At 42.2% G+C, this 25,784-nt stretch overlaps 1 protein-coding gene across 1 annotated transcript in view; it reads right to left on the bottom strand.

Annotated features, from left to right (window-relative positions):
- The window catches only part of TBC1D14 (TBC1 domain family member 14), a gene marked incomplete at both ends in the record, with an annotated part of 65,399 nt that overhangs the window by 17,266 nt on the left and 22,349 nt on the right, over positions 1-25,784 (bottom strand). Inside the window, 6 exon segments of the mRNA XM_084266662.1 lie at positions 451-531; positions 1,421-1,527; positions 2,681-2,798; positions 4,834-4,916; positions 7,537-7,655; positions 25,345-25,468. Coding sequence (XP_084122788.1) covers positions 451-531; positions 1,421-1,527; positions 2,681-2,798; positions 4,834-4,916; positions 7,537-7,655; positions 25,345-25,468 — 632 coding nt within the window.

Raw genomic sequence — 25,784 nt, forward strand, 5'->3', positions numbered from 1 at the left:
GCAAAAATAAACTGCTGCTCTCCAAAACACACCCAAGAGATAGGGTCAAAGCTGCAATAAGGGACTAAAATGCAATGTTCTGCTGTACTTGGAGTCCCAATTCCAAAACTACAGATGCAAAAAAGTATTTTAGTGTTGCAATTCAAACTGTAATTCCTAAGCTTTCCTAGTTTTCCTACAAAAGAGCAACAAGAACAGTACCTAGAGACGATTTATAAAGAAAAATGAACAAGTGTGTTTCTTATGAAACATTCTTTTGTTGTAAAACTACACCTTCATTGAGACGAAGCAATACAGCTATTGTTTTTTCCTTCCACAAAAAGCAGCTTTCTTTTTATCAAAGGCATCCTTATATACCTGATTTTTTTGTTTTGTGGTTTCATTTTAAGGAACAATTCTACGAAATCTCTTATTTTGTGACAGAGCATAAATCCTCCCCAAGAAGCCTACCTTCACATTCAACTTCAGCCCCTCCTGTGCTAAGTGATCTCCATTTCTCTTTGGCACGAGCCAGGCAAATGTCATACAGTTCTGGAAAAAGAAGAACAGAGAAAACCAAGTCTATTATTTGCATGTGCTCACATCCACCAGCAGGTACTAACTTACCTACCCTACGAGCAAGGCTGCCCCAGTCATCCCAAGTATCAGTATCTCTAACACAGCAGTTGAATTTCTAAGTAGGTCGTGGCTCTGAAAGACCCATGCCACTGACTTATAACTTAAGTGAAAAGGAAAGGCAATACAGGTCCAAATTGTACTCTATGGTCAAACATTTACTTTTTTTGCAGAGTACTGATGTTCAAAATTATAGTCTGAATGGATAGTTGGGATAAATCTGGAAAATTCCATTAAGAACTGCACCCAAGGTAGCCAAGTCAGAAGCCAAGAAAAGCAGCACCATACAGGAGGAACACAGGCAGTCTACCACACTTCCATAGTGGAATTAATTATGTATCTTAGTCTTTCAGAGTTGTGTTTTCCTGTACTTGGAAGTAGCACACTATTGCTATTTTCATACACGTAAACAAAAGCACAGATTTTGCCAGGAGTCTTTTAATCTCACACAAACCTAACACCTTGCTCTGGATCAAAGCAAGCACGCTGAGTGCATACTCACTGGCATTACAAAATCAACAGTTCTAACTTCCTAAAAGCAAAAAAAAAAAAGTTTGGGTCACTTAATTCTGAGCACCTCCATCTACCATGAAAGCAAGACACAGTGACAGCAATAACCAGCAACAACTCACAGCAGCAGTCCTGCAGAGGTTGCACAATTAAAACACACTGGTTTTGAACAACACACATCAAAGCACCCCAAAGAAAGTGTAAATAGACAGCACCTCCTCACACCCACAGTAAATATGAGGTTTTCCCCTTAACTATTTCTCTTTGTAAGGCAGTGTAGGAAAAAGTGTCATACCATGGGTGATGTTTAACTCGTTGCCAATCGCCAAGCTCCAGACTTTGCCTCTCACACTTGGTGGAATGCCCTGCCACCAAAGCTCCCGGACTTTACGGGAACAACACCTGTTTGAAAACAGAACAGACTCTTCTGAGAAGTATTTCACTGACAGCTGAACTGTGAATCTGCCCTCTTCCCACTGCTGAAGAGATCCAAAGCAAAAAGGACATCAACCCGCCAAGAAGTAGTTTGCATATACCCATTCTGTAGTACTAGCTTGCTTTGAACTGTGAAGGAAAGCTTCCTTCCTTCCTTCCAAGGTAATGGCTTATGTTGGCAGAAGCACTGCAATCACGATATCCATAACCCACAACCACACTTGACCAGCAAAGAATCATTTGGGACAGAAACAAACAGATGAAATCATAGAACCATAGGGGCTGGAAGGGACCTCGAGAGCTCATCGGGTATCTTCAAATACTCAAGGCAGACACTTCAATAAGCAATGTGCTTGTACTTAATATGCTACTTCAGTCCTCCAGAAAGGCACTTTCCAACAAATTCTGTTTATATTTGTAACAAAAATTTTCAGAACAACTGAATTCTGTGATTAAGCAAATTGTAATTGGGAGTGCTGTGGAGGCTGGGTTTTGTTGTTTGGAGGTGGTTATTTCACAAAGGAGGGGAAGGGGAGGGGGGTGCAAGTTTTTTTAAGATGATTAGCAAAGTCCATGAAAAACTAGACAGCTAAGGTAGTTTACCAGTTGCCTTTGTTGTGTCTTTGTAGGACATCTTTTAGCACTTAATGATTTTTTTTTAAATAACTTTTTCCCTACTTCTCCATCACTTGATTATCCCAGCAGGTATACCACTCTGCAATTAAAGCAGCTTCATAATGCCATACACGTCCTCCAATCTACATCAGATATTATAACATCAACAGCTCAATTAGCCAAGGAAAGCTCATTCCTGATAAAGGCAACGTTCGGGCATTATGCTTTCTGCTTCTACACTCCCCACTGCAGGTTACTTCTCAGTGTTTCACAATTTCTGACTATCCTGAGCCTCCATTAAGGACAAATAACAACAACTACATCACTTCCCCCTTGTAAAAATAATGAAACATACATTGCTCATTTTCTTTGTAGCTGTCCAAAAGCAACTCTTGAACAAAAGCTTCCAGGACCATCTAAAATTACACTTGCTAACTCTGTGACTTCTCTTCAGGATACAGACTCAGCAATTTCAATGCAAACTCAGTACAACATACTGTCTTACATAGTTTCCCAGTTGGGCAAGATTTCATTGTTCCAAGTTAAAACAGCGTTGCCGATGCTGTCTTCCAGTTTACAGCGTTCTTCCAGTTGTTTCTTTCTCTTCTGGGCTTCTTTAAGCTCTGCAGAAAAGCAATTCCCTTTTTCAGTTAGTAAAACCAGAAACTAAATGTTCAGAGTTAGCTATTCATGGCTACTTACTGATATTTAAAAAAAAATAATCACACTATATATTCACCTAAATATACAGTGGACTGTTCAAATTCTAAAAACCTCCCAGATATCCAGCAAGTTAAGCAGTGATGTCAAGTAAATTAAAAAGCCAAACTATGCACAAGGTTCATTTTCAATGGATGGGACCACAGGAGTTGGCTATTATATGACTCCTCTGACTACTTGAAATCTAACCATGTTAGTAACTTTGAATTTGCACCTGACAGTCAACAGCCCTACCTAGTAGGACAGCTCAGAGTATTTCCTAATAAAGCCACACCTCTTTTTTTAAAAGGCACACTCAAAACTAGAGACCAAAATAATACAAATGTTGTATTTTGCCTTCACTCTTATGTGCTGGTCTTTGTAAATTATGATTTAGATGTACTGTCAGGGAACCACAAGATACACATTTTTGATGCTACTTAGTGCACAGTTAATTTAAATATTACATATCAAACACACATACACACTGATAACTTTCAGTTCTTTAAAAAGAAAGCATTTTTAATGTTTAATTTAAACATTTTGGCATTGTATTTCTTCTTGCATCATCAGCTACTATTTTTTCCACAGGATTATCTGCTAGACCTGCAATTCAGGCAGTGCAGGCAGAGTCTCTACAGCAGCACACTGGAAGTACAGGACACACACGTGTACACACACAGTGCCTACAATCTAAGAAAGTACTGACATGGCAAGGAAAACTAACTGAAAAAACAGCCCTGCCATGAACACATACAACCTGGCAGGTCCACTTTAAAGGCCAACAGAAGCTGGGCCTGAGCAGAACCACACCAACTGTCTCCTAATATTTTCAGCTTTGGTATGAGCTCTTTGTAAGCCTGCCTAAATGCAGTGAGTAATTACATACTCTGGTTTCCTGACCTCTACACAATCCATCACTCTGCAAAGCTCTTCACATGGAGTGGCTTTTGGGAAAATGTGTGTGTCAGGGTATTTATCTGGACAGAACATCACACTCCAATCCAGCAAAGACAGCACAAGACCTGGCCCACTGCCTAACCTAAGCATCATCCCATTTCTTCCAAACCATCTACCCTACATGCAAAGCCAGGACAGAGAAACTCCTTTGGAATACTACCCATTAAGTAGATAAACTAACACAGGAGTCACACAAAGTTAGAACATCCCTGGTAGGTGTATGATGCTCAAACACACATTAATACATTGACTGCAGAAAGCAAGGAAGTCCTGTGTTCATATCACCTTTCCACTGTTTCATATGGGTCAGAGGTCTGGCCAATTAGAAAAAAACACTTCCAGTAGCTCTCACTGAACACAAGCCTTCTGATTCCATATTTCCCATTACTGCAGGGTTTTTAATTAGAAAACCCAGATGGTCAAAATAATCAGAAGGAAGTAGCAACTGTCAGATCTACCTGCTATGCTGGTACAGTGTTGCTGAGACCGTTCTCTGAACAATGTCAGACAAGAAATTATGAGCAAAGCCTTCAGAAAGCTGTAAGTGTTAAGTGGGACATAGATGATCAAATGTAACTACAAAGGTTTTCCTATGTGGAAAATTATGGATTGATGTATTACAGCCTCCACAGGCTGTTCCCAACATGAAACTTCAAATATTCTGTAGTTTTCTAAATAAGTCTAGCCTTCACTAAGTTGATCAATATCTACTTCAATATATTAATAAACTTTTAAACCCACAAACAGATGCCAATCAATTAATTGGGAGTGATAAATTATTTTTTCTTTTCCTGCTGGATTCTAGGATTGTTTTTTTTTCACCTTGGTGTGGGATTTTTAATAAAATTACTGTTGTGTCTCTTCTCTGGATTGATTCTTCTTTGAGGGGAGGTACAGATCCCTCGTGTTACACAGCAGCAGGCTGCCACAAGTTCATTTCAGGTTTAGAAATAACCCTGTAACTTTACTTTTTCCTCTGAAGACAAGAAAATCCATCACCTCTTTTTTTTGCTAGGACCACCATTTCTTCGTACTGTTGTCTGTGCTTCTGAGCTTCTTCTGCTGGTTTTGCTGGGAGGTTCCTTAAATTTAAAAAAAGGATAATAATAAAAAAATCAGTATTTAAAGTTGGCAAACTTGTCTAAAGAAAATTTTGGACAGTTCTAAGAAAAACATATACTGCTTCTTGTCAAAACATTTGATCAAAGAGCACAGCAACAGATCCTTGGAAAGAATTCTTATTTTTTTTTTCCAGAATCAGCAGAAGAGAAGGAAAAAACACTGACCAGCTATGACTACTTCTACACACAAAATATGCTGAGTAATTTCCTTATGTTTGGTAATTTCAGCACTTCTATTATTAAACCAACTGAATCCACAGACTGATCTTCATAAATCAAGGGAATATAATGGCATACACATCAAGCCAGTAGTTTTGTTTTAAAATTATCCATACAGGTAAGATACAAGACCATTCTCTCCCTTACTCTGCACCCCATTTAAGCATTCCATCCACAACTGTCTTTATGCAGTAATGGCTCACACCACTAGCTTTCTTTGCCCCTCTGCTCCCTGACACCATTTCTATTTTAAAGGCTTTTCTTCTCCCCCTCTCTTCTACAGCAACAAGTGGCACTGGAGTCATTCCCTATTCTCCATTTATCAATACCAAACACAGTTGTTTCAGTTTGTGATTGAAGTCTGGACTGGTAACATCTCTGCCATAGGAATACATGTGCTTGTATGTCACACTGCACTAACTTTACGCTGATTGTATTTGTAATTAACATAACCACTACCTATTTCATACAACTACAAGATCACCAAAACATCAGAACAGGAAATGACTAACTATTTTGTTCTTCTGTATTCTACAGAGCACCATATGGTTTTCCAAAAACAGTTTATATCTTTGGTCAATAAAGAAGATCTGCACTGTCGTGTTCCTGGGAGGTGTCACACAAGAGGCAGCTGCCAGCCATCACCACCAGCACTGTTAGCGGTGGCATGCTCTACAGAATCACAAGGTTGGAAGAGACCTTTGAAGATCATCAAGTCCAACCATTCTCATCCTATGCTAAACCATATCCCTGAGCACCTCATCTATCCTTCTTTCAAACACATCCAGCGAAGGTGACTCAACCCCCTCCCTGGGCAGCCTGTGCCAGGCCCTGACAACTCTTTCAGTGAAAACTTTTTCCCTCACATCCAATCTGCCCCTGCCCTGGCCCAGCTTCATGCCATTTCCCCTTGTCCCATCTCCTGTCACCTTGCTGAACACACCACTGCCCACCTCTCTACAACCTCCCTTCCGGTAGTTGGAGGTGGTGATAATGTCTCCCCTCTGCCTCCTTTTCTCTTCTTACTCTTTATATAATCCTATTACCTATAAAGTATGTATAGCCACATGATACATGTCTATGACTACTTCTTAAAATCAAGGCTGTTACAAGAGCAAGGGGATTTTCACACTCATGTCATTGTTAACCACAGAGAACAATCACCTCTTTTCCAGTTCGTTTATGTAAAAAGACCTGTGTCTATTTTAAACCCAAGTCTTCAGAAACAGTGTAAGTTAGGGAAAGTTTGGAAAAGAGAACCAGATGAAACAATGCAAGTTCTAACCTAAATTCCCCAGCCCTGTTGTCTGGAGCAGTTTTCCTTACTGGACAAAAGAAATGATGATTCAATTGTCTAGGATCTTAAAAGTACCTTTTCTGATAGGAGTTCCTCAGTATCAAGAGTAGGAAAAAAAATCTGAATGATATCCTGGAAAGTATCACTAATTCCATCTACCTGGACACTGCACTTGTTAGGTTCTCTCACATAGTATTTTAACAGGTAAGTTTTAAATGTAACATACTAGCGTGTGCTGTTTTGAGCTGTGCACAATAAAACCTGCTATAACAAACAACCACTCTTACATTGTTCTAGTTGTCCCAAGAAGTCTTGTCACAAAGCCTACCAGTCAAGCCAAAAACTGTCTTAAATGACCCTACAACTAGACTACTTTGATAGAAAAAAAATCTCCATAGAGGTTTGTTAATGAAAAGAGAGAATTACATCAGCTCTTTACACCAAGACACAGCTCTATCAAAAGTGCAGGTGCTGTGCCTGTAAAGCTGGGTCCAATTCACAAACTGACTGGACATGGCTGTAATTCAGGAGCAAACCAAGCTAGAGCAGCTGCCACTAAATAGCTATGGAGTTGGTCTGTGTATGAAAGCATCTCCTACCAGTAGGAGAAGCACAAGACAATTTAACAACTACTTTGTGAAAAAGTACAGCCTTTAAAATGTGATGCTGAACCCACTGCAGAGCAATCATCATATTGTTTCATTATTTATGGAGGTGTGGTCTTTCTCTGGGTGAACAGGACACTCTATCCTTGCTTCTCAATTTCTTTAGCATATACCAGCTTCATTTTTTATGCTTATGTTCTGTCAGGAAAATTAAAATTCCTTATTTGTGTTTAGAAGCTGGAATTACCCAAAACTATAGCTCTGCTCTCCTAATTGCCTCCTTTTGTACAGAGCCATTGCTTTTATTATAAAGCTACTTTTGCTTGAGTATTTTTCTCATAATCACCCCACTTTCATATTCCCTAGACTAAAAAAAAAAAATCTATTTAAATTTTGAAGCAATCTGTTGAAGTTAGAGTAATCAATATACACAGTAAGAAAAGCTTCCCAAAAAACTTACGCTGGTCTGTCCTCTAAAATAAGTGCTGTAGTGGAGAGAGGTTCAAAATCAAGATTCTTCCTCACATTCTGTTTAGGAGAGAGGGGTCTCTGAGCTCGTCCAGTTTTGTCTTCATATTCCTAGAGAATGAAAAGACAGGGCAAGTTACAGGAGTGGGGAACATCTGACATACATGAGGAATTAAACAGTGTCTGCCAAAGCCTTCAAGACATGGCTTTCAGACCTCTGCCCAAATGCAGTACCCTTAAAGCTTTTCAACTAGAGCAACCTCAGAATTGGAAAGTGTTGAAACTTATGTTCAGGGGTAAGTTTTTTCCACTCCTATTTGTGGAAAGATCTTAAGTTCCTCTAACTGGCAGCCTGCTTTTACAAAGTGCTGCTAAGAATCAGCTTACAAACAGCAGATACTATCTGAAGCATAAAATAAGATTAAGGTATTTTTGTTTTGATTTACATGGTTTTGAAATTGAAGCCAAAAACGACCACAAGCTCCTTGTCTTAAAATCTCATCATAAGATTTTCTCCTACCCAAGAAACTGTTTTCAGATGCAGCAGTTGAAGGATGGCAAAAAACCCCACGTTAAACACACAGTTAGGCAGAAACCCCACACTTGTTACAATGCCTTGAAGTATGACAATCCTAACCTAACAGGATGAAACAACCTTTACACAGCTCTCATCCACTCCAAAGCTTTAGATACTATAGCAAACATGAATTCTTCAAAGCCTCACTGATATACAAACAACGAACATGGTCAAACATTCAATTTTAAAATCAATTTTGTGATTTCAAAAAGCCACCTGCTTTCATGTGCAGCTTGTTTGTATTATTTGAATTTAAAAAAAAAAAAAACATAAAAAAATTTTAACAGGTAACAACTACACTGTGAAAGCTATTTTAAATGAGCCCTATGAATAGTGTTCCAGCCATGGACATATTCCTATTAGCACAAAGAGCTCCTCAGCTGGTACTGATTTCCTCTTCCCAACCTAACCTGTTAATGATGTCAAAACTTCCTTGGGCAACAGATCCAACCTTTTCAACACAACCAGAACAGCTTGGATTATTCAGAAACTAGACCAGGATCCTTAAGACTTTCTTGAAGTCCTTGTTCTCCAAGCAAATACAAAAAATAAACCCAAGAAGGGGGGGAGAAATCAATGCAAAGACGACACAAATGCCGAGCAACATAGCTGTGGTCTTCTACTCTGTGTCTTACAATTCAAACCCGGCTCCAGCTACTTCTGTGGGACTCATGGGTGCAGGTCTGAAGCTCTAGGGACACAGGAAAACAACTCTTTTTCCTTGTTTGTTAACTGGGCACTCTCTCAACAATCAATCCTATGATGACTGCGCTGCTTGACGGGAAACAGTGTCATGAATTTGGAATGTCTGGCTCATTAATACCCATTAATACTGCTATGCACAACATCAGTTTGGAAACCAGGAAAAGGATCAAGAAGGATGTATTTCAACTACTGAATAGTACTTAGCTTTGTTTAGTAAAGGGGTAGCACTTGTGCTGACAAAGTTACTGTTCACTTCAAGAAAACCCCAAACCTCCAGTGAGGAAATAAGCAAAGATATACAGTAAAAATTAAGGTATTGTGTTTGAGGGCACAGTCAGAAAGCTAAGACATTATTCCTGCAGTAACAACTCCTTCCAAGCAGCTAATAGTGAGGAGTGAATGAGTGCAGCAACTTAAGGTGCTTCAGCTGCATCATCAACTGCAGAGTACACTCAGTGTTCTGACAGGAACAAAGCAAAGGGTTATTCATTCTCATGGTTCCTACTAGGAGTCTGGGTTTTATTAGCTGTTTTTCACAAATGAACATAGTCAAAACTCTATTACTACTTCCACAGACAGGGTGAACCTTGTCCCTAAATTGAATAGTTTTTCCCCTTTGAGACACTGCTAGTGAAAGAAAGAACATCCAGCATCCAAAAGCAACTGCTAAGATACAGAAATCATAACATATAGATCTCCCTAAAGCACTACAGAACCTGATGTTAAAACACATACACCCAATGCTTATTACAGTGTAAGTTTCAGGAAAGCTGCTTAATTTTGGCTTACAAAATGATTTCTAGGCTCATCTTCCACTGAAAGCTAACTGCAGAGCAGACTGGCTTTGGTGAGACAACCTACACCCCGGGCTGCAACTGGGATTTTAGCCCGTACAGTAGAATTCATCTGGCAATCTCATTCAGCTAAGCACAAAGTTTTCCAGGCCAGCACTATGCATACCGTTCCTTCAAGAATTTCTTGGTGAAGGCATGTTTTATTTTGGCATACGGGGGGCTAGCTGCAGTACTGGCACAGTAGTGCAGCGATTCCAACCCCTTACAAAGGCAAAACCCACCCTGCGTTTCAGCATGTGCTCACTGACATCTTCCGTTTGGCACTACCTACGGTGAAGAAGCCAGCCCAGCACAAAAATGGGAGTGGCACATGCTATCAGAGAGCAGGCATGAGCCCTTTGTAATAATTTCATCCTTTTTGGTGGCAGACAAAAAAAATCAGTGTCTGTTGGTGACAGTCATTACCTATGACACTATTAACATGGGGAAATTAAAGAAACAACAAACCCCAACCAAACAAGAAAGCCCAAAATTCACAGAAGACAAAAGCTCACAAAAATCATCTTTTATTCCAGAAAGAGAAGGCAATTCTGAACAGAACACAGTGTATGATACAGCAATGAAGCTGGCTGAAGCCTCCACAGAGTCATATTATGAATATCTGCTGACTGGGCATGTAGAAGTATTTGCACATACAGACATACTGCAATAGGGTGAGACACACAATAGCTCATTTTAAGCCTTTTCTTTCTTAAAACAAAACAGACTGAAATCTCTCACACATAAAAGTAATTCAGCATCTATTTAAATCCTGTACTGTAATTAGGGGCTATTAACCTGAAACAGTTGCAAGCTAATTTTAGGATCAATTTAGGATGAGCAAAGCGTTCACCGTTTAGAATACATCCTTAACACTGAGATCACTCAGGCTTCCTTCCAGGTTTCATCTTAACCTATCCAGCATTCAGCCACAAAAGGTGAACCAGGAGGGCTGGAAGATGTTTTAAGAGGCCGTGCTGTAGGTTGAAGCACTGATTTAAAAACCGAATGAGAAATCAAACCCCCAGAGAAACACACCTCCCAAACCAAAGTCTGATTCTGTGTGGAACCAGACAGCTTTGCAGGTAAGATCCAAGCAGCTCAAGTTGTGGCGACCCTCCACAGTTCCTTAGGAAGAAGTTAACCTGCACAGGGATGCTAAACCATCTCTAGGGAGAAACACAAATAACCCCCCACCCAGAACACAGAGCAAGCGCTAGAAGATCAACTGTGTTAACCGGGAGAGGGCTGCGTGACTCCTGGGATGTACCGAGCCTCCCCCGGGGCCAGCAGCACGGCACAACTCACAACACACACGCTGCTTTATCAAGGTCATCTTGTTTCGGCCCGGTTTCTCGAGAGGGAACCACTCTCCCAAGGCAGCCGAAAGAACTAACCGTGCTGGGGTGACCAAGTGGCAGCCAGCAGCCTGCTGGTCTCCGGCTCCAGGGCGAGCAGCTTGGCAGGGGATGAGATGCCCGGCCCCAAGGCACCCACCGGCGCTCAGCTCGCAGGCTCCAGGCTGAGCAAGCCCCAGCCCCGGGAGCGCCTTGCCGCCGGCCGGGCTGTGCCGCCGCCCTCCACCCCCGGCAGGGTCTCTCCGCCCCGCCTCGCCTCACACAAAGGGGACCCCCTTCCCGGGAAGTTGGTTGTCTGCCGGGCCCAGCAAAGCGCTTTGAAAGCGGGCAACACCGGGTTCACAGACACACCTTAAACCCGCGCCTCACATCCCGTCTCCACACGACCCCAGCGCCCACCGCCCGCCCTGCCCTGCCCGCCGGCGGCACGGCTACCCACACCCCACACCGGCCTCGCTCACCATGAAAGCTGCGGTCCTTCACAGGCAGCGGTGCCGGAGCCCCATCGCCCGCTCCTCACCGCGGGCCTGGCTCCCCCGCCGCGGCGCCGCCCGGGCCCGCACGGCCTCGCGGGCCGCCCGCCCCGACCCTGCCCTGCCCGGGCCGCCCTCCTCGGGCGTAGCGCCTCCGCCCGCCCCGCCCCTCCAGCCCCGCTAATCACCCGCGGAGCCCCCGCACCCGATCGGTTCTCTCCGTCTCGCCCAGCGCTGCCTGAGCACGCACGGCGCGCCCGGCAGCGGCCCTGCGGGGAGAGGCGGCCCAGCGGGGCCGGAGGGGGAAGCGGCAGCGGTCGGCGGGAACACAGGGTTCTGCCGCGCCCGGACGCCCCGGAGAGGCGAGGGCTTGTCGGGCCGGGCGCCCTGCTCCTCCTGGCACCAGCTTTCCCCTCTTGTGCCGCCCGTTTCAGCTCTTGGTCCCAGATGGGTCACTGGAACCTCGCCCCAGCTCCGCGTTGTCCTAACGCAGCCCAGGAGCCGGGCGGTGTGTTCGGACGCAGCCGCATTTCTGGCTGCTCTGGCCCGTGGTTTCCCCGCACTCCCGCTTCCCGCGGCCCTGGCTCCGAGTCCGCGGCGGGGCTGATCCGCCCCCCAACCCCGCCTCGCTGAGCGCGGCTCTGCCGCTGCCAAGGGCCAGAGCAGCCGCACCTCACCGGCACTTAAACCAGTCCCGAGGAAAAAGCAGCCGGTTTCTGCTGAAACACTTGCAACAGCTGCCACTCTGCTCTCTTCAGGCAGCTCTGACAGACGCAGGGATCTCCCACAGCTCCCAAGACTTCCACACCACATCTCCAGTGTTCTGCCTCAGCCCAGATGAATTGTTTGCCCTTTTCCCCCTGTTATCTAACCCAGGGGGGCTACCCAAACTGCTGTGGCACCATCTTTGGTAGCAGACCTGCATTTTACCCTATTATCTACTCCCCTGCAACCATCACTCGTCCTTTTGTCAGTACCATACTAATGCTTTTATAGTCCCATCTCACTGACTACGGTCTGCAGCTGCCAGGTTGCGTTGCTTACAGCTTGATTCTGAATCAAAATGAGCAGCAAGGACCAAATTAAATACAACCAAAGTCACTTAAGTATTCTGCTTCCAAGAGGTGTCTTTGCAAAAGCTGAGATGACTTTCTCAAAATTACTAGCTGCTTTATCAGCCTTTGTTTTCAACCTGTGACTTCCCATCCAATTCATGGATGCAGCGATATTACACCAACCTAATGAGGGACAGCTCGCTATCCAAAAGTATCTGTCTCACTCCTGCCACCGCCGATTAATCACAGACAGCTGCCATCCAAGCATCTAGTGTCAGAGCACTAACAATAACCACAATGGCCTATCACCATAGCTCTTGAGAAGCACTACAGCCTCCACTGCTCATGCTTTTTCTCATAAGCTATCTGAAGGAGTAAATTATCACACATATCAAAATACATGTCTGTAAAATTACAGCTATTAACACAAAATTCCCTTAAATCACGAGGAACAGCAACCTTAAGTAGACAACAGTATTCCCATGGTAAAACTCTGTGCTTTCAGAAGCTGAAAATAGAACAATACTGCAGCTCTTCTGGGCATAGGAAATAGCTGGTTTTCGATCCACAAGAACAGGAGCTCAATAAACTATGTGTTCTGCAAAACACTGGGAGAGAGCAATGCCAGGTGACAAGAGAAGACACTTTTCTGGGTGAAAAGCTCTCTAACTCACACCATAGCTAGCCACACATCATGCAGTTACTTAGGAGCAGTCCCTATTTTTAGGCTACCACAATTACAAGAGTACCTGAGGCTACTCAAACAAGTTCTGCACAAGCAAACATGCAATGATACTTTTCCCACTGGGATTCCCACCCCATTCAGCATACAAGATAGGAACTGGCCCAGGATGGCACAAGCAAGCAGAAAATTGTTTCTTCCTAGGTTTTGAGTCTGGCTGCTACCTAAATAATGCCTCAACATTCCATTCTGTGGCTTCATAGCTTTCTACTGCATGTCCATCTGTCCGTCTGCAGCTTCTTGCCCTTTTATTCATGAAGCATTTTACCAGATTAATTTAAACTGGTAACATACCCAGCGTTTCACCCCTGTCCTTCTGGCCTCTCACACCAGGTTTTTGTGTCACCTAAGCAGCTGTGTGACTGTACAACACACTAGATTGGGGAAATGCTACTGCTAAAAACTAACCTTTTGTTTTGTTGGAGTAGTTTGGTTACCCTGGTAACGTCTGCTGCAGGGCAGCCTAAATGTGGAAGGAAAAGGAGCAAACAGCAGGACTGTTTCTTACAGAAGCTTAATTGAAAACAGCAGATTATGAAACTTGTGATGAAACTTAGGGAACCTTAGGATATGGCACCAGGCCATAGAAATGTAATTTTAATGGAAGCTCTTACATATACAGTAATCAAAGAGAACTTAAGGAGACTAACACCACAGGCAAAATTTGGATGATGAGAATACCCTTTAAAACTTCACTGAAAGAGAATACAGACTACTGAGCTCAGGTATTAAACTTCCAAACCACTCCCTAAGGGATATATATAGGCTTTTTACAGAACTCCACAACCAGTACAGAACTGTTCTGAAATGCAATTAGTTTATCAGGTACTGATCTAACAACCTGAGAAATCTGAAATGCACACTCAGCCCGCACACTTCGCCAAAAGTGAGCTGGCAAAGTTCTACAGTTGATGGTTCAACTGTCAGCTCTACTTGCTCTACCCATCTACATGTATATTTAATCCTCTTAGCTCATAGAACAGATATCAGAGCAGAAGGTAGAAAATTGATGACAGACCTTGATTAAAATAACACTGCGTGCAGAAAGCCTTCTCTTCCCCCAGGACATGTTTCTCATCACTACTACTAGTGTTCTCCTGTTCCATACTTAAATTAGGAATGCTTAAGCAATATACAGGTAAGAGACTATGGCCAGTTCACATGAAGAAAAAGCTCCTGCTACCTATTTTTAGGCATCGAGCACTCTGAAATTCCACCCTTTTCCTCTGGGATGCATCTCCTCCTCTCTTCTGATATGGATATGGAAATCAGGCTTGCAACTCGTCCCACGCAATCACATGGAGGTTAAATGTGTAAAACAGGGACATTTTCCAAAGGGTTAACTGTAAAGAGAAGACTGGAAGCCACGTGCTTTGCTTTGTGCTCCAGCCACTGTTGATAGACTAATGTTAAAACAGTCAATTTTAACATTTTTTACATATATGTATTTTTATAGCAGCATATTTTGAGCGGTGGAGGCATCAGATTAAGGAACACTGAAAACCTCAGCCGAGATAAGGCCCAGTTTGGTCTCCCAAGAAACAGCAGCAGTTTGGTATTTTGGAGTCTGTCACCTCTAATCACACGACACGGTACCTATCAGATGGTTCCCACCCCCAGGGTTCACGTTTCATCTGTGCTGCATGTAAATAATTTAACTGCCTTTTGGTTCATGCAGAGTGACACACTATTTGGGGGTGGGGAGGGTTGGATAAAGGATAGAATCTAGAATAGTTCCCTATGCTTGAAGCACTCTGAAGGACAAAATATACCAATGAACCATGGGCTTAAGAACAGCTTTTTAGTGTCAAACACCAGAACTGTAATCAGATTGTGCAGCAAGCGACCCCAATGGGAGTCACAGTAACAAAAAAAAAATGCCAGCCACAACCCTACATAGAAGTGTCTCCCAACCTTACAGGTTCTTTGATACTCAGCACACCGAAAAGGATGTAATTTAATCTGCATATACAAACACGGGCGCAGTTTCCCTACGTACTGATGCTATCAGACATGTGGAAACATCTACAAGAACAGCTTTAGGCAGGCCAAGTGTCTGGGAAACCATCTGCTACAGAATTTTGGGGTTTTTTTTAATTTTGAAGTAACATCTGCCAGAGTAAAACACTATCAACACCTGCAGCACATCCCTTAAATGCCACTTCCAGGGGCTGGGATTACACTAGATACAGATTTCATGTGAAAACAGTTTTCTGTAAACCTTTCTGTAAACCTCTGTTTACTTTTCCTCCTTTGCAGGAGGAAACTTACCTTTCCCATCCCATCTCAAACAACATGCTCCTCAGTCTGACTACTCCTGACCTGTCCCCCTCATTCCGAGCGAGACACTGAGATAAAAGGACCCGTCTGTGCCATGTCAGATTCATGCTGAAAGCACCAGCACTCTTGGATGCAGGAAAGGAGTCATGGGAATATGACATGTTATCTTGCAAATTCACATCAGTTGCAAATATGACCACAAAAAGCTGCACTCTTTGAGACAGCATCCCCCCCTTTATGGGGATCTGGTTTAGCACAGGACAGGAACGGTTGGACTCGATCTAAAGGTCTTTCCCAACCTAGTGATTCTGTGACCTTTCCTGAATATCATCTTCTTTACAACTGAAGGTTCAGTCATGAGAAGTGCAGCCTTTTTAAGCTTACACACAAATATAAATAAAGTATATGAGGGAAGGCAACACACCTTCATAATCTATCTTCAAGCTGTGACTGTTTCCAGGATTTAGTCTTCACAGAACTGCTTTCACTGAACTTTGTCATGCTAAAGACACAACTCAACAGAGCAAAAAAGGCTTTTATATGGAAATTACTAAAAGGGACAAAAATTGTGTAATAAAATCATGCTGAAAAATGAGATCAAGTGTGCTGGGGGGCATGGGGGCAGCAGGGGGAGAATGAGAACATTAGAGTTTGAAGAAATATTTTCCCAATCTTTCTTCAGAAAGAAACTTCAGGAAAAAATACCAGTCTAGCTTCTTAAAATCCTTAACATCCAGATCCTCAGGGTTTCTATTAATGCACATACAGTAACTCCATTCACTTTGCAGAGCCAAAGAACATCAGGTCTGTTTGTTGCTGCTAGTGAGCCTGCAGACCCTTTCAAAACCTTCACCTCCTCCCCATTCTTTAATTTTAGATTAAGTTTGAGATGTATATACTGGAAGACAGACAAAGAAAACCTTTGGGTCGGGTTTCTTGGCAGCTTGCTTCTGCTTAACACAAAAATAACACACTGAAGTCTAGCACAGCTTTCTCCAATAATTTTACACATCAACAATGCAAATTCTAGTCTCCTGTTAGGACAGACAGTTCCACCACAATATTTGGAGTCTAACGCACCTGATTTTATGGATTTATCTCCACCTTTGCCTTGCAGTTTTGCCAGCTGTTTGCTCAATGCAATATTCAAAAGCATGTGCTGGTATTTCCAGGCTCACTCTCTACAGACTTCTGTTTTCATTCCAAACCCCACTGGGGGCAGGGGGAAAATCAGAAATCCTCCTGCACATTGCTTATCAGCACCCACCATGGAAGGTTATCACACTGAAAAAAACCTACTGGCTACACAAATATGTGGGTTGCACCATGAAACACACAAGTGTCAGCTGCATGTTGGATTCTCACCTAACAAGAAGTAAGAATGTACTTCACCTGTGTACCTGCTCTTCTGAAACTTTGCCTCCCCCTGACCTTCAAATGCTGGGGACAGGAAGAGCTGTGTACTTCATCCTCAAAAACCAGGCACTTCTCCATGAATTTGTAGCTTCCTGCATTTAAAAATGTTCTTGCTCCTTGTCAATTTATATTCCAATAAGCATCAACTTGAGCTACAAAGTAACAGTCAATAAAGACAAACAAACTTTATGTTCTCACTGGGCAACTCTAAACCTACATTTCCCCTAAAACTCACCATTAGCAAACAGACCTTTCAGTAGAGACCAACAACTGACCTTTTAACAGCAGTAACCACAAAGCTTGTACTTCTATCTAGTTAGCATCTTTACTCCAGAAAGGAGGTACCTACCCTTAAACAGCACCTCTTAACAGCTATTCAGTATCCCTCCAGCTTCCAGGGCTTTTGACCAACACAATTTATGAGGAGTTTCAGAGAGTAGGTAAACTAAAATAAAAGCTTTAAAACTGGGAAAAAAAAAAAAGAGGGGGGGAAGCCCACCCCTCGCTTCCTTTCAATAATAGTTTATAACTTGTCCTAACTGTTAAATCAATGCTCAAAGCCTATTATTCCCATTAGCCGACTGCTTATAACTTAGTCCTGTCTTTTCACATGGTCATAATACAAGGGAAGAAGTTCCAATAGCATCCAGAACAGCACTTGTGCAGCTAGACTGCTTGCTAGCTGGGTGGGTCATATTTCATCCCTTTATTATTAAAATACTCAGGAACAATCCTTCTGCCGTGGTTTCAGATTACTTTTTCATTTACTGTGGATGGAAGCTATTACTCCTGCTTTATCTGTTTAAATACGACAGTAGATTCGTTTGAGGCAGGTAACTGTCAAGTCAGGACAAGGGCAACACACTTCAGAGTAATACTGGAGTTGTACAGTAATCTATTTATTAGAGATCTTGGAAAAAAGTAGTTCAGGATTTCATCAGTGTCAAAATAGGTTTACTTCTCACTTCCACAAAACCTGCTGCCATTTCCATATGATGAAATTAAACATTTTTATTTTACTGTCATTGAAGGACATGACACAGCAGTGCACTAAAGCAACTTGCAAGTTCTGGGTTGTAATTCTTCAGCAGTAAAACCCGAGTTACACCTTTATTTCTAGAGTCCACAAGAATAAGCATTGTCTGGTTGGTTTTCAAGTACCCACAGTGACTATGCCTTCTTGCACTGCTGCTGTGCTTCTGTTTCCTAGTTCATAAAAAATAGGAACTCTGGCACACCATGTCAAATCTAAATCCTGCCTTTTTGAAGGCTGACAAGTAGAAATGTAGAACCCAGAGGTGGAGAACACAGGAACTGATGTGTTTACACCCCCAGACCTCTACCCTGGAACAGAAAAAGTACACTAGACAGCTTGTAGCCTCCAATCTTTCAAAGTGCCAGTGAAGGCAAGGTGCAAAGGCTCACTCCACCAGTAACAGCTATAGCTATTAGTCACAATGATTTATCCAGTGATCTATCCCAAGGCAAACCCAGCATGAGCAAAAGGCAGTGTTTAATCTACAACTGTAGATCTAGCCCCTGCCAGAATCTGCAGCCGGGTTCAGCCAACCACTTCCTCTTCAAAAGGCCCTGAATGGCCCATCTGAAAGCAGTATAAAGCAGAGTTAAGAAACACTTGGCAAAGTTTGGTATTTTTAAACAACTGCCACCCATCAGCAGAGGGCAAGAGGAAGCAGAACCCGTGGCAGCAGCTGGCCACGCTGCACAGCTTCCATCTGGAGTGCTTTTTGCACATGGAGCTACAACAGAACCTCCACACATCAGCAGCCAGTGTACTTCTCTCTGTTTTTGTTTTGGGTTTTGGTGGGGTGGTTTGGTGGTGTGTTGTCACCCATCCCATCCCCAGATAACACACACTGTTCTCAAGAGGACCTTTTATTACTGTCTGTCAAAAATTATGACTTGTAGTTACTTCTTTCAGTATTTCTTGCTGGGGGGCTGTTGCTCTAGAATTCTTTTCCACTTAATAGGTTCAAGCCAAAAACCAGACTGTAGGTAAAGTGATTTTATTAAGTAGAATGATAGCTTAAAAATCAAAGGGAAAATCAAGTGAAGATTGACTTCACTAACTGCCCCAAATCAACTTAAGTTGGAACAGGCTGCCCAGGGAGGCGGTTGAGTCACCTTCCCTGGTGATGAGGGTAGATGAGGTACTTGGGGATCTGGTTTAGCTTAGGATGGGAATGGTTGGACTTGATGTTCTTCAAAGGTCTTTTCTAACCTTGTGATTCTGTGATTAACTATTCCTCTCACAAAAAAGCATCACCTATGAGCCAAGCAATGGATTTAGCTGTTTCAAGAGCTCATGTTCACTTCATCAGATCCTGCAGAGTAAGCCTCTCAAGTACAACTGATTTTAATTGACTGCAGTATCGATCCCACCTACAGTCATGATCTAGTCACTGAAGAAAAACAGAACTGGAAAATCATGTTGATTTATTTCCGTTTGTACATCATTCCTGAAAGCCAGCCTGTTGTGTCCCCAGCTGAAGACAGCCCAGTTAGTAGTTTCACCACTGAGACAAAAAGAGAATGAGACTTTTCCATCTCCCACTCTCCTCAAAAGAAACAAATACAGGAATAATTGAGGGGAAAAAAAAGTTAAATCAGCTTGGTAGGAGGAGGTAGGAAATGCTGCTGGCAGCTGGTAGAAGCAGTATGGTATGAATATGATCATCAAGGCTGAACAATTGGACTCAAATGACTGTAAGGGCCAAACAAGTAAAGCATGCTGAATGCCCATCTGGGAGCTCATGCTGCCACTCTGCTTACTGCGTGCCTGCAACCTGCTCCTGGGGCATTGCACAAGCTTGTTCTCCACAGCTGCATATAAGCCCCTGTCGTTTTTCCACTCCCTCTGCGGTGCTCTGGCAGGAACCCCAGTCCCCAGCACTTCACTCAACCCCTTATCCTTACAGGAAAATAGAAAAATTAAAAAAAGGAAGAAAAAAAAGTCTCCCCCATACCACTACAAGAGTGCACGATGGCTGCCAGAACAGAAACCACTGTGCCTTTGGGAAGACAACAATCCCTAGGCTAGAAAACCCAGCAACTTTTTATTATTAAGGAAGTACCATTAGAAATTCTGTATGTTCTGATATGGGGACATCAGCAAATGACATCATAAATATTTATTTAGACCTGAATTTATGAGTAAAGATTATTTGAAAGACCTCATGTGTTACATATGCTGGATTTTATTACTATTGAACCTCAAAGAGAAGAAGACTCCACCATGCTCTTTCTGCAACTCAAAGTTAAATTGAACACTCTTCAGAGTCACAGCACATTCAGAGGGGAAAAATTATGCACCAATTAACCCCCTGGATATTCACATTACAGAAAAAGAGATATATACTCTACAGAAAAAAAAAGAAATTTTGTTTAATCTGCTCGTTTGGGGAAAACAACTGTTGTGTGTCTCTAGGATATGGTTAAAACCTGAGTCTCCTCTAATCACGTGTCACTTCATAAACACCATCTTGACTGGCCAGTTACAGAAAGTTCTGTGAAGGCTAACAACCAAATGATAGGCTGAGACCAGCATCACCTCTTCCTGAAGTTTTAAGGCAGTTTCCCTTTCAAGAGCATTCAGAAACAAAGCCACTTAAAAAAAAAAAAAAGAAAGAAGTTTCAAACATATGCTATTTACATCTGCTGCTCTTATCAGTCCTGAAAAGAGTTCCTGAGAGAAACTGTGGCCTGCCACAGAGCCCAGCTCAGCTCTACAGTCTACTGGAAGGAAAGAGTATTTAATGGGTTGCTCTCTGAAGTACTGTCATCTGACTTATAGTGCATTTTCACACATCAATTACAAAAGCAACTGGCATAACCAGTTCTGCTCATGCAGGATTCCTGAAGATAATAGATACAAAAGAATTAATCATGCAAACCTCCATTTTAAATGCACTTCCAGCTTCTCAAACAAGATTACTTGTCCTGACAGCTTTAAAGCTCCCAACTGGATAAAAACTCTACAAAACCTCCTGTTGACAACGCAAAGCAATCCAACCTTACCCTCTGCCAGCACTGAGTCTTTATCAGAAGAGAAACATTCATGCATATTGTCAAAGTAGGCCAAACACCAACTTAGCTAGAGTGACATTAATCCCCACATTGTTAAAATAGATGATGATGCTGTGCCTTACATTTACTAGCTGAACAAGTGAGGGCTTGTGGAAAGGTTAACATGCTCAAAAACCTGTCTGAACATCATTTTGTTCAGAGGTTCAACAGAAGAAACAATGCTGCTGCACCTGTGTCCAGGCTCAGTTGGTATGTCCAGCTGTGCTACGACAACCTTCAGCCTGTGAATGGCAACTGAAGTTTGAGGGTCTGGAATTTTCATTGATAAGCAGCAGACCAGAAGGAAATAAGAACTAGTAGTTCTAAGAACAACCTTTAGCCACTTCACAGTTCAATTACTGCCCCCTCCCCATCCTTTACATAAACACACACCTTACAATTGCATTCTTCCTTGCAAATTTCTTTCAATCCCAGACAAGAGTATTGTGAAAGTATCAGAATAATGTATAAGTGTATTTAAAGATTGTTCCCTTTATAACACTTAAAAACATGTACACAAACATCCTTGTCTTAAGACTCAGTGTGCAGTTCACCTCATTCATCTCATTTTAGTTAAAAAAAAAAGGAACCATGAACATACCAATGAACTCACCCCAGGAATGTACAGCCAAATTAATGGGATGGTCACTGGCCTCTAATTAGTGAGCTGGCACAAAGGATTTCTTTGATGTCTGTCCAAATGCAAAAGAAGCTGGCAAAGGATTAGTTGGTGGGTCTGACACCCTAGTTCCTGTGCACAAGGAGCTTCAAACTAAGCAGGTACAATGAGATGGATTTTCCTAGGCATATGAAACTTAAGGACAAACAGAAATTGATCAGCACAGCTACTACCACAGTCAGGCTATTTTGTGGCATCTTAAATAATCCAAAGGACTTTTGAGAGTCTAAGCAGGTTACATGCAACTTGTTGGGCTTTTGGGGTTCCCCCCCCCAAGATAGGAAACCATAATTGAGTTCAAATCATGATGAAGGATTTCTCAACTTACCTCTAAGCTGCCTTTCAGAATGAACAGACCAAGCCTCTGCTAGCAGAAACACTACTCAAGACCCACTGTAGTAAGGCAGATTGAGTGTTCTACAATCTATGGGCTAATGAATGTTTTACCACAGACAACAATATCACTGAATAGGCTACGTGCAGGAGGACCTGGATTCCAGTGTATAAATATGCTTGGGTTTTTTCCTTAAGAATCATTAAGTCAACCCAGAGCAGCCAGAGAACAGAAAACCTCTTGTTCAATAAACAGACCCTGTTTGAATTACCCCAGTAATGTCCAACACCAGCAGAGGGTGGAATCTGGAACAGGAGGGACAGGGTCAAGCTCAAGAGCAAGGCACAGTCTACATACACCTCCACCCTTTACCAAACTTGAGGCATCCTAAGTCACAGCCTCTCAGAAGCCTGTTTTCTGCCATGGGCAAGTAGGCATGAAGCCCTGTAACCGGGCATGCACTACCTCTTCAGTGCAAATCCAAACCAATACCCAAGAGGCAGAGCGATGACAAGTGAGTTACAAGGGCATGCAAACACACAAGTCTCTTGTTCAAGGTGTCATCAGCACAAAATATTAGCAATAAGTCTGTCAGAGCACTGAATCCTATGAATGAAGCCAGATAAACATGCACATCCAAGAGACAGAAGGAATAAAGTGTGCTATGGGAAAGAAGCAATACCCAAAACAACTGTGACAACCAGCACATGAGCAACATCTTAACTATTTCTCATCAAGTCTGTGCAAGCCTAGTTGTGTAACAATCAGAAACTTCCAGCGTGGAGTGACAGGTGACTGATGCTACAAATCACTATGTTGGCTCAAGGGAACAACAGACAGCAGGGGTCAAAACCCTGCTCATTTCCCACCATTTCAGAAAAACTGACTCTCTCTTTCCTCCCTCCAGTTTGCTCTTCTTGAAGTGTACAGGTAGTGATATACAATGCTATTTAAAAAAATGCTTAGATATTTGATTGGTCCCTTCTGTCTAGGTGGCATTTTCCCTTCAGACTACACACTTCAGCTCTCCTCACAGTCCTCAAGACCCAGCTCCCGTACTGACAAGTTCAGGCTACAATGTTTTTCACATCCCTTTGCATAAGACAGTGTGGAAGTCAAGTCATGAAACACTGGTGGTCAAGATATGGAGTCTCAAGCTTTAACACAGTCCTCAACTTTGCAGCCCCAAATGGTTGTCTTCTTGTGCCACCTTGCAGTGGTTTCCATGTAATTGTTTAGGTACTTTATTCCATGCCCCATAGGAAGAAGTACTGACATTGAAATGATTTACAAGGACACTAACCATTTAACCTTGATCACAATCACCTCTTCTGACCTTGAAAATAAAAACCCCACACACACCTCACTGTGGAAATAAGAGACAAAGCATTTGTTCTGGACTAGGACCCTTTTCTCCTGAAAGGATAATGGACTGGTGTTGGGCAACACGTACCTCCCCAACAGCCATATGCTGTCACCTCTTCCCATTTACACATGAGTAGCTCTTCAGGCACATGTCAAAGGGCTAAAAGCATACCTCTAAACAGACAAAAAAACCCTCCAACTTTACAACATAAATGCTACTTGTCAGCGTCAAAGCAACCTGTGAGGGGTAACCTAGCTTGGGATGTGCTTTTGGGTGCTGGTGAGGCTGGATTAATTATTTACAACATTACATATGTCTCAGAAATTTTACATGTCAAAAAATAACTTCAGGAAATCATCAAATAAATTAGGAGTAGTTTTTGTTTCCAAGAGGTATCAGTGGTTGGATGCCAGACAGAATTCTTTAATAGCTACTTTTTTCCTAACAAACTTCTAACACAACTGAAGTTGTAACATTCTAGGAACACTGAATGCTCATGATCTAAGACAGTTTGGATCTGAAGGCAAAATATTCACAGTAGCAACAACCACAAAATGTGAATAAATTATTTACCTATGTATGAAAAAACAGATTACAATAAAATACACTGCTAAGTGTCAGAGCACTGCAATTACATAGCCTCTTCAATTGTCATCACATATCTTTGGCGTACACTTTGGAACTGTTAATTGTACCAAGACAAGCTGTATGGTTGATCATAGTGATGGTTTCAAAAAGCTGCTTGAGCTTCTCTTAAATTAACATCCCAGCTACAGCTGAGACACACGACATGGATTTCCAGAGCACTTGCCCCTAAATTAAGCAAATCAGAATTCTCATTTCATTCACAGCAGCTGGTTCTGAAGGTCTAACTACATGGCCTGTCCCCATGCAAACTCTTCCCAGTCCCACAGTGGTTTGAACAAAGAGGCAAGAATGGAACGAAACATAAATGAAACAACAGCCCCAGACAGATAAAACCGCCCATACACCATTCAAAAAATCCCAGATCAAGTAAAACAGATTGAAAGAGGATGTTTGCCTCTCACTGAAAGAGCAACTTAAACTACTGAGCAGTTCATAAACTACTGACCACGTAGATGGATTTCAGGAGACTTCTTTCCCCCTGGGGAAGGCAGCTTACTTGACCCACTAACAATGTGCTGGGGTTTACCTGCAGTAGAACCAGTCCTCTGAGATGAAGTCACATGTAAAGGAGGAAAGTGGTTCTCACTGTTCTCTTACAACACACTAAAGAAGGCCTGAAAAGGTTTTAGTATAACCTCTTCACCACCTTCCCATGCCCCTGCTAGGATGTGACAAATCATGATCTAACTACAGGCAAATACAAGCAAAAATTTTAACTCCAAACAGCAAATACTTCAGACAACAAGGAATGGGTGAAACCAGCATTCCAACACAAATTTCTGGCACTAACACATTCACTCTGTCTCAACTTATGTATTTTTAATTATTAAAGCACAAATAAGCCAAGGTCCAGCAGAACACAATTTCCCTTCAAGAAGCATGTTACAGATGGGTCTATGACACAAACACCACAGACAAGTGAAAGAGAAAGAGATAAAGAAATTCCTACTTGATTATAAAAAACAAATACACATCGATATACTTTGAATCTTCATATGAAATGCCTTATAGCAAACTGGTATATGTTTTCATGGAGTACTCAATGTAACAACCACTTAACATGCATTCTTTTGCCCTTCCATTTGTTATAATGGAAGTTAAAAAAAATATTTAAAGAACCTTCTTTGATACCATCCAAAAAATTGTACACAACTCAAACAAACAGGCTTTACAGTCATATACACACATCATAAACTTAACTTGGCTTCTACATTCATCACTAATCCAAACACAGAATTAAACAATTACCTTCTGTATCTTCTTTGGATCTTTCTGTGAGTTTTCTCTGAGAGGTACTTTTCCAAACAACTTCCATCCCACCTCATTTTGTTTTTCAAATCTTGAAGAGTTTTGCTTTCTGGTAAACAAATTCCTACAGGGAAAAAAAAAAAAGTCTGATTAAGGAAAAGGAAAAGGGTTGATTAATTATAATAAAGAGAAGAATAGACAGTTTGCTAAACTTAAGCACCCCAATCACGTATTCCAACTCCTCTTGCAGTTGTGCTGGCAGGCACTGTCTCCCACCTCGAAGGAGGTGTGTTATGCAGTATTATCACCGTATCAGGCAATGGACCCAGTTAAATAAGAATTTTTAGTAGATAGAGAGTTCAGTTGTAACTTTCTAAGCTTTCTAAAAAAGCAGCCTTTTTTAGCCTCCCTCTAGATCACTCAGCTTCGCTGCTGTGAAG

Source organism: Gallinula chloropus, assembly GCF_964237585.1.
Source record: "Gallinula chloropus genome assembly, chromosome: 7".
In the NCBI taxonomy this organism is placed as follows: Eukaryota; Metazoa; Chordata; class Aves; order Gruiformes; family Rallidae; genus Gallinula; species Gallinula chloropus.